Here is a 9,677-nt window from a genome sequence, read left to right on the forward strand (position 1 = left end):
TGTCTGGTCATTACTAATGGTGGGCGGGTCTGTCTGGTCATTACTAATGGTGGGCGGGTCTGTCTGGTCATTACTAATGGTGGGCGGGTCTGTCTGGTCATTACTAATGGTTGGGCGGGTCTGTCTGGTCATTACTAATGGTGGGCGGGTCTGTCTGGTCATTACTAATGGTGGGCGGGTCTGTCTGGTCATTACTAATGGTGGGCGGGTCTGTCTGGTCATGGATGGGGAGGTGTGGGAACATTGTCGAATTTTCCATGTTTGGGGGGGGAGTGGGGATATTGTTGGCTTCTCCATGGATTGGGAGGATCTGGAATATTGGGGGGGGTGTGGGGGGGGGGGGATTTGTGCATTTTCCTGTGGTCTCATTTCTAATGTCCTCTCTCAGAAGATCTCCCGGAGTCATGTGTCTCTTTGGGTCGCAGCCTCTCTCAAAACCTTCTCGGTGTCCGAAGCCTCATCGCCTGGGACAGCAGTAAGTAAGACACACAATACGTACACAATTCCTCATCCCTGAGTGTCATTGTCAGATGATCCCTTGTCAGATGATCCCTCAATATCTCAGTGAGAGAGCGCCCCCCTGTGGGCCAGTGGTGGGCTGTCATAGTCTCTCTCCACTTTTTTTGCTCATATGATGGTAGGGAACAGACGGGGAGACTGAAGTTGCAGCAATTGGAGATCATTAGACCCCCCCCCCCCCCCACAGTGACACATCTCTTCGTTTTCCTCTGTACAGCATTGTGCCGGACGCTAAGCTCCGCCCTAACAGATAAGTGCGCAGCCTCCATGTTGGGTAGAGGGAGATCCAGTCTCTGGGAATCACAGCAGAACCTCTGGGATTCTGGTGACTTTGTGCCAACACCTATCGGCTTTACTGGTTACACCGAGCTCCAACCACCCATCACCTTCTCGGGAACCCTGGAATCTGAGTGAACCCCTCCTCTCTCCTCCATCGTCAGATCTGTGTGCCGTCATTTGCCAGCAGGGGGTGCTGACCCGCTGCACCGTCACCCTCCACCTGTGCAACATGTGGTTACGAAGCCGCACCCCAGATCTTCGTGTCTTCCGGGTCACTCAGTCAGCTGGTGCTGATCACACACGGGGATCTACCGTAAGATGCTTCTCATCCGGGCCGAAAAAAAAATAATAATTGATCACCTCATCTCTAAATCTATAAATTAAAAATAACATTTTTATTTTTCTGTATTATATTTATATTATCTTTTATTATTTATATTTTTTTTATTTTTATTTTTTTTGTATATTCTTCCATGTTTTTGTTTGATTTTTGTTTTTATGTTTTTTTTTTTTTTATTTTATGTTGTGTTTTATTTATCTTCTGTTATGTTTTATGTTGTGTCGGCCTCTGCAGGTGATAAAGGCGGAGTGTCGCTCTCTGGTGGCGGTGGCAGAGAATGCAGATTGGTTTCCTTCCACCCAAAGCTCATGTTTGAAGATAAAGAGGAGCCGGGATGTCCTGGAGGTGAGTGTGCGGAGTGCCCCTTCCCTGTAAACCCCCCATATTATATCCCCCCTGCTGGGTATGTGTGGTGTGCCTCCTCCCTGTATACCCCTCTATTATATCCCCCCCCCCACCTGCTGGGTATGTGTGAGTGCCCCTTCCCTGTATACCCCTCTATTATATCCCCCCCCCCCTGCTGGGTATGTGTGGAGTGCCCCTTCCCTGTATACCCCTCTATTATATCCCCCCCTGCTGGGTATGTTGTGGAGTGCCCCTTCCCTGTATACCCCTCTATTATATCCCCCCCCTGCTAGGTATGTGTGGAGTGCCCCTTCCCTGTTTACCCCTCTATTATATCCCCCCCTGCTGGGTATGTGTGGAGTGCCTCTTCTCTGTATACCCCTCTACTATTATATCCCCCCCCCTGCTGGGTATGTGTGGAGTGCCCCTTCCCTGTATACCCTCTATTATATCCCCCCCTGCTGGGTATGTGCGGAGTGCCTCTTCTCTGTATACCCCTCTATTATATCCCCCCTGCTGGGTATGTGTGGAGTGCCCCTTCCCTGTATACCCCTCTACTATTATATCCCCCCCCCCCTGCTGGGTATGTGTGGAGTGCTCCTCTCTGTATACCCCTCTACTATTATATCCCCCCCCCCCTGCTGGGTATGTGCGGGAGTGCTCCTTCTCTGTATACCCCTCTATTATATCCCCCCTGCTGGGTATGTGTGGAGTGCCCCTTCCCTGTATACCCCTCTATTATATCCCCCCTGCTGGGTATGTGTGGAGTGCCCCTTCCCTGTATACCCCTCTATTATATCCCCCCTGCTGGGTATGTGTGGAGTGCCCCTTCCCTGTATACCCCTCTATTATATCCCCCTGCTGGGTATGTGTGGAGTGCCTCTTCTCTGTATACCCCTCTACTATTATATCCCCCCCCCCCCTGCTGGGTATGTGCGGAGTGCTCCTTCTCTGTATACCCCTCTATTATATCCCCCCCTGCTGGGTATGTGTGGAGTGCCCCTTCCCTGTATACCCCTCTATTATATCCCCCTGCTGGGTATGTGTGGAGTGCCTCTTCTCTGTATACCCCTCTACTATTATATCCCCCCCCCCCCTGCTGGGTATGTGCGGAGTGCTCCTTCTCTGTATACCCCTCTATTATATCCCCCCCTGCTGGGTATGTGTGGAGTGCCCCTTCCCTGTATACCCCTCTATTATATCCCCCCGCTGGGTATGTGTGGAGTGCCCCTTCCCTGTATACCCCTCTATTATATCCCCCTCTGCTGGGTATGTGTGGAGTGCCCTTCCCTGTATACCCCTCTATTATATCCCCCTCTGCTGGGTATGTGCGGAGTGCTCCTTCTCTGTATACCCCTCCTCCTATTTGGACATCTGAACCCCCAACCCCCCCTCCGAGGGATCCCCACCTCCAGAGATAACCTGTTGTCTCTTCCTTGCAGGGCCTGGTGGTCTCTCTGCCGCATGTTCTGGGCTCGGTGTGTTTCCCGGAGGGCCCAGGACCTCTTCCAGCACATGATGCCAGCGGGGCGGCACTGGAGAGGGAAGCTGGTGACAGGTAAGGGGCGGAGCCTTGGTGTGTGTACAGTGGGAACTTCCTCCTCCTGTCATATGATACACTGAAATCTGTCTCCGCCCAGGCCCCGATCTGGCAGCCAGTGAGTACGCCCAGGCTGCGGTCAGCGCGGTGGTGGTCCCGGTCCTGGATGGGTGATTTCGCTGTGTTTGGAGGAACAGGTGTCGGCAGTGTGTGTGGCGGTCCGTGTGTTTATGGAAGCCTGGATGGACATATCCTGCGGGAGAAGATAAATTCAGGTGAGATATGGACTGGGGGGGGGGGGGGGCACAGACAGGAAATGAGGGACAATCTGCATCGGGAACAGGCAGAAAATCTTTTAAATGAGCAATTGAGGGCACAGGGAGTCTTTAACCTTCGGTTATACTGCCACCTACAGGAATAATGGACACTGGCTGACAGAAAAGAATAACCCTCTCACTCCTGGCATGCCTCAGTATTTTGCTAGTGTCCTATGAGGATGGACATCATTTCTAGGTCTGTTACGTTAAGACTTTTTTTCTTCGTCTGTTTAGTTGCACCCCTCTGAGGTGGGGGAGGGGAGACAGACGCCTGGGAGAGATCCTTTGGGCTCCATATGGGGCACTTTACAGATTTTCTGGTAACAACTTAGCCGAGGAGCTCTTTCCAGGTACAGAACCGATGGTGTTGCCTCTCATCTTCCCCAGGGTCTCTGAAGACTTAGTCATTGAGTAGGCTAGTAAGGACGAGCATCGGGAGTCTCCTCATTTACTTAGGTCATTAAGTGTCTTTATTCTCCATTCCCATCTCCGAAAGGGGTTAAAGCTGAGGGACTCGCACGCTGGTGCCATCTGCTGGGTGGAGTGTTGCCCGCACTCTTTCCAGACGTACCATTTTGAGGAAACATCTTCCTGCTGCTCCATTCCCGCTACCTACATACAGTGACTTTGGTTATCTCTGGCCATCCATCCCTCACCCGCTACCAGCCGTTTTAGGACTCATTAGTACTCAAGGCCTTGCCTCCTAACCTGAGACTATACATTGCCTTACGTTACAACATGCCTGATTCTGGATGCGGGGGAGGGGAGAGGACAGTCCTAGGTGCCGCCAACTTACAATTTACTATGGGCTCCAGGGCACTGATGGTGCTTGACATCTACTGCTGGAATCATGGCATCTGTTCCATCTTTGTACTCGTAGGGTTCGGCCACCTCTTTCCCTTTCTAAGGAAGTTTTTTTCACTTCAGTCATGCCATGACGTTTTGAGCTAAATCTGTTATTTACCGACTCTGAGGCCACAAACGCGTTCCAACACCTTCCCGGCGTGTTGTGAATAAGGTCTACTTGTGGCCTTAACAGCCTTTGGGCTGTCAGCTGCTGGAACTATCCGATTTTGAGTCACTCCAGCCCCCTACTGGATGGACCTGCCTCAGGGGTTGCAGGCCTCTGCTATTACTCCCAAACTCAGACTGATTTTTTTTTTTTTTTCCTCCTTATTGACACAGGATACATCACTTTGAAACTAGATAGATCAACCTATTGCTTCTACTAGCGCTGTCCCCCAATCTGGAGTCCATTTGAGCTCCTAAGACCGCCCGGTCCCCGGTCCCTCTCAATGCACCCACTGTCCTCAAAGTCTTCCTCTAAGGAGATTGATGAGATATTTGTTTCCCTGAAGCTCTTAATAGCCTTGTACCAGATTGAACTAGACTTTGTTAAAAAGTGGTATGCCCCCTCTGTGGATCTGGCCATATCCCACCTTAACAAAGTGACCACCACGGGGGAAGGTGCAGCTCTCTTTAAGAACCCAACCAACAGGAGGTTGGAGGACCTCTGTCAAACTCTTTCGCTTGTAGGTCTTTCTCTTCATTATCATTGTCCCAATGGAAGCCACACCTGAATAGGAGGTTGGAGGACCTCTGTAGAACTCTGTTGTCGCTCATCCTATCTTAGGGGTGACTTTGCTTTGCCAAACTCTGGCTTATTAGTCAAAGGCTATTAAAAGGATTCCTATCACTATTGCTGTCATCCTAGCACGTATGGCACTAAGCTGCAGTTGACAGAATACTGGACTTTTCCTTTCTCATTTCCCTAGAGTCTGCGGAGAGTCCATACACAGTGTAGTATTGGACTTCAGAAGCTGTGTCCTAGAGGGGCTCGCTCAACATGCCCCCTCCAGGGACAACATCTCTCCAGGTCTACTCTAAATGCCTTTTTTTTTTTTAAAGACGCCACAGGTGGCAAGAGCACCCATCTATCTCAGCTAGTTGGGCACAGTCTGGGAAGGCTTGATGGACAGTGGAGGGTAAAGAAAACTTTTTGTTCCTCCACTTCGGCAACCTCTAAGTCCTAACCAAGGACAAGCTCCCAGTCCACCCGCAAGGCATGGGTTATCTTGGACAAGTTTTTCCTTGACTGCCCAGACATTACAGCAGTTTGGCTGGATCTTTAACCTTCAGCACAACCAACTCCTCAGTTTAAATATCTAGTCCTAGACACGGCTCAAGCCAGAGTATTTCTTCCTGAGAAAAAACTTCAAACTCTTTGATCCCAGACTCGTGCTCTTCAGTCCAGGACTGGTTCAACTCTCTCCTTCTCCATTAAAGGCTGGGGTAATTTTCCCAGTCTCACGCCAAACCCCCCAGAACACAGCATGCTGTCTTTGTGGGGAAAGTCAGTCCAGTCCTTGGGCAAACTGATTCAGGACCAGCTAGTCCCTGGATTGCTTTTTCTGGAGTCGGGGAAAGTCCTTTCTTCTCTTCATTTGAAAGGTCCTCACAGCGGATGTCAGGCTGGGGAGGAGTCCTGGGCATCTGTTGGAGGAATCTCATCTTCCAAACGACATCCTGGAACTTTGGGCCACTTTGATTATCCCTGCTGCACTTGACAGTCTGGCTTGGTGGGTCATTCAACTAGACCGTTCCACAGTTGTAGTGTACATTAGCCATTATAGAAGGACCAGCAGTCTCGCTGCGTCAGGAAAAGTAGAATAGATACTTTCTTGAGCAGATCCTACGTTCCAACCTTGTCCACTGTTTACTTCTTACATGTGGACAGTTGGCAGACATATTTTCTCAGGTGGTAGTGTGTGGACTCTGGGAGTCGCCCCTATACCCGGAGGCGTTCAGGACCTGTATCACAGGTCGAAGATTGGATCTGGAGGCCGGACTTGGACATCCTGGCCTCCAGATTCTACAACAAACTGGGCAGGTTTGTTTCCAGGTATCTTCCAACGGAAGCATTGGATGCTGTGGTGGCTCCATGTGATCTGTAAATATTAATCTGTCTTTCCTACCCTAAAACTCCTTCCTTGTCTGATTTTCCAGGATTAGGATGGAGGGCATTCTGGTGATCCTCATAGCTTTGGATTGGCCAAAGCAGATGTGATACTCCAACCTGATCAGATTCCTGGCGGATGCTCTGTGGGCTCTTCCAAACTGGATCTTCTGTCTCAAAAGACCTATTTTAATATCCTGATTTATGGCCACTGACTTTAATAGCATGGTTGTAGAAGCTCAGGACCACAGGATCAGCATGACCCGGTCACCTCTGATCTGCTTTTTCTGTAGTAGGAAGTCTACTTCTGTCATCATTCATGGAAGCCTTACTGCACCTGGTTTGAGCAACGGGGCTTTTACTCTAGGTTTTCCTTCGGATGATTACTATCCTTGCAGCTGTGTTTGGCTTAGTACCATCCAAAGGTTAGGTAGCTGCTCTTACTTTCTTGTTTCAAAGACTGTTGATCTTTCACTCTTTGTGTGAATCCGAAATTGATGTTAGAATGCATTGGAGAAATTCTTCTTACTACATTCGCCCCACAGGGTGGTGTTTCTTGTAGCCATCTCCTCTGTGAGGCAAGTGTCTAAACTGGCGACCATTCCTTCAAAGAACCACTCTTACATTAGGACAAGGTGGTGTTAAGGCCCTGGACTTCCTTCTCCCCAACATTGTTCTTCTGTCCCACTCCCGTCCACTAAAAGGAAATTTCCTTCCATTTTTCTGGGTGTGGTTTGGGCTGTGGGAATCTGTCTCGAGTGCTTCTTCTTTCAGAACTTAGGTGGTCCCCCATAAGGTTACTCCGGCTTTTGGATACACCATTGTTAAGTGATTCAAGCGTCCCAGCTTATGGTCTCAAGAAATGAGGTTCCTCCTTGCCTGTCAAGGTTCACTCTACTAGATCTGTGAGCACTTCTTGACCCTTTAGGCATCAAGCTTCTGTTCCCTGGATATACAAGGCTGTCTCCTGGTCTTCTGTTCATACTTTCTCCAGTTTTTATCAGGTGGAAGTTCAGGATTCGTCTGATGCCAGCTTTGGGCGTAAGGTCCTTCAGAGGGCCTCTTTGAGCTGAAGACCTTCCTCAATTCTGTTTTCTAGTCCCTTTCAGCATTTGTTTGCTGTGTCACCCATCCCTTAGTGGAACTGCTTTTTAGATGTCCTGACCGTTATGGACCATTTTTTGAAGTTCATTGTTTGTTTTTGCACTTGGTACTGCTGTGTTGCAAAACTGAAGCATGCTTGGGAGTAGGAGGGATTATCGTAAACTGGCCTACAGATTATTTTGTTTTCACCCAGTGTGCAGTCTTCCTGTAGGTGGCAGTATAACCTGAAGTTTAAAGACTGAAGTGGTCTTGGTGTGTCTCTCATGCTGTAGTTTTATCTCTGTATTTGATGTGATCTTGGTTTTTCTATCAGTTTGCAGGGGGCTCTCCAGCTCAGACGTGACTTTGAGAGTGTGCGGGATATATTGCGTTCTCAGGAGTCCAGGTTGTCTTCAGAAGTGGTCCAGGCGGCTCTGGCTCTCCCGGTTTTTGCTCAGGCTGACAACGCCATCGTGTGTCTCTTGCAGCAGCCGTCTCGCAAGGCGTACCTTCAGTCTGGAAGCTGTGTGCTCTTCCCATGCTGTGAGTACTGTTCATGTATTCCTCTCCTGCTCTTTGTCTGTCTGCCCTCTAATCTCCCCTCCCCCTCTCGATGTTCTCATGTGATTTGTATTCTTCTTCTCCTGGTGTCTCCGCAATCTAATCTTCCCTCCCCTCCCCCACTGTCCTGTGTCCACCCTCTAATCTTCCCCCTCCCCCACTCTTCTGGTGTCTCCACCTTCTAATCTTCCTTCCCCCTCCCCCATTCTTCTGGTGTCTCAGCCTCCACCTTTTTTATCTTCACTCCTCATCTCCACCCTCTAATCTTCCCATCCCCTCCCCCTCTGTCTTCCCATGCTGTGAGCACTGTTCATGTATTCTTCTTCTGGTGTCTCCACCCTCTAATCTTTCCCCGCTCCCGCTCAGGTCCTCCTCTGTGCCGGGTGGCCGTGGATAGCATGTCAGACAGTCTGCAGAGTTTGGACAGCCTGGAGAGGAGAGTGTGGGACGGGGACACCTCCAGACGTGTACCGCGACACAGCCACGATTCTTACCTGCCGCACAATCAGCGCCAGTGGCTTTCACTTCGTGTCCACAAGGCCTGGAATGGACTGAGCCTGCCCTGGGAGGGGCGAGAAGTGTCTGAAGGATGAGGGACCCCTCGGGTGGTTCTTACAAGATGTGGAATGGACTCGGCCCTCCCAGGGCAGGCTCAGAAGTGTCTGAAGGATGAGGGACCCCTCGGGTGGTCCTTACAAGATGTGAAATGGACTGAGCCTGCCCTGGGAGGGCCGAGAAATGTCTGAAGGATGAGGGGCCCCTCGGGTGGTTCTTAAGCGATCTGGAATAGACTGAGCCCATCTTGGGAGAGCCAAGTAGTGTCATGAGGGGCCCTTCGGGTGAGGTCCACTGTTGGTGCAGCAACCTTAGGGCAAGATGGAGGATGAGACTTCTAGGCAATATTCTCAGAGTCACACTGGGCCCAGACATAGCTTTAAGTGCCAAGTAATCTTCTGCAAGAGGTATCCACCCCTTTCCTGGGCCCAAGGACTAGTATACCACCTCCCAGTTGACCCCCTCTCCCAGGCATAAGGACTAACCCAGACATCACACTCCTCCCCCATGTGCAGGCACTGGCTCCACCCAGCCTACACCCCTGGGCACCACCTCCTCTCAGGTGGTGGTCATACTTGGGTTAGTTTACACCGGCTGGGCCTGATATTCTGAGTAGAATATATATAATATATTTGATATTTATTTCATACAGAGATTTATTTTAATAAAGATTTGTAATATTAAACTCGCCGCCTCCCTTTTTTTTTTTTTTTTTTTTTTTTTTTTCATGATGGTGATTTTATCCCTCCTCAGGGAGGTGGTGTGCTTGGAGTTTGTAAGGGAGCCTTCACCCACAATGCGATTCTCCTCTAGCAATATGGCAGGTCGAAGGGTGGTGCCAGCAGTAAATGGGCGGGGCCATACACACCTGACCTCAGAGGATCCATTACACCAGAGAGACCAGAATCTTCATCAGAGAGATCCGTACACACCGGCCCTCAGAGGATCCAATACACCAGACAGACCAGAATCCTCCTCATCGATATGTGTACACACCGGACCTCAGAGGATCCAGAGAGACCAGAATCATCATCAGAGAGATGTGTACACACCGGACCTCGGAGGATCCATTACACCAGACAGACCAGAATCTGCATCAGAGATCCGTACACACCGGACCTCAGAGGATCCGTTACAGTGGGGAGACCAGAATTCTCATCAGAGAAATGTGTACACGCTGGA

At 50.0% G+C, this 9,677-nt stretch overlaps 1 protein-coding gene across 1 annotated transcript in view; it reads left to right on the forward strand.

Annotated features, from left to right (window-relative positions):
* CCDC142 (coiled-coil domain containing 142) overlaps positions 1-9,180 on the forward strand; it is a 27,008-nt gene extending 17,828 nt beyond the window's left edge. The window contains 11 exon segments of the mRNA XM_073612195.1: positions 389-475; positions 737-924; positions 926-1,048; positions 1,050-1,111; positions 1,372-1,483; positions 2,926-2,967; positions 2,969-3,041; positions 3,124-3,192; positions 3,195-3,287; positions 7,689-7,922; positions 8,307-9,180. Of these exon segments, the coding sequence (XP_073468296.1) occupies positions 389-475; positions 737-924; positions 926-1,048; positions 1,050-1,111; positions 1,372-1,483; positions 2,926-2,967; positions 2,969-3,041; positions 3,124-3,192; positions 3,195-3,287; positions 7,689-7,922; positions 8,307-8,533 (1,310 nt within the window). The 3' untranslated portion in view covers positions 8,534-9,180.
* Positions 9,181-9,677: the final 497 nt, after the last annotated feature.

The sequence above is a fragment of the Aquarana catesbeiana genome, linkage group LG01 (assembly GCF_042186555.1).
Source record: "Aquarana catesbeiana isolate 2022-GZ linkage group LG01, ASM4218655v1, whole genome shotgun sequence".
Taxonomy (NCBI): Eukaryota; Metazoa; Chordata; class Amphibia; order Anura; family Ranidae; genus Aquarana; species Aquarana catesbeiana.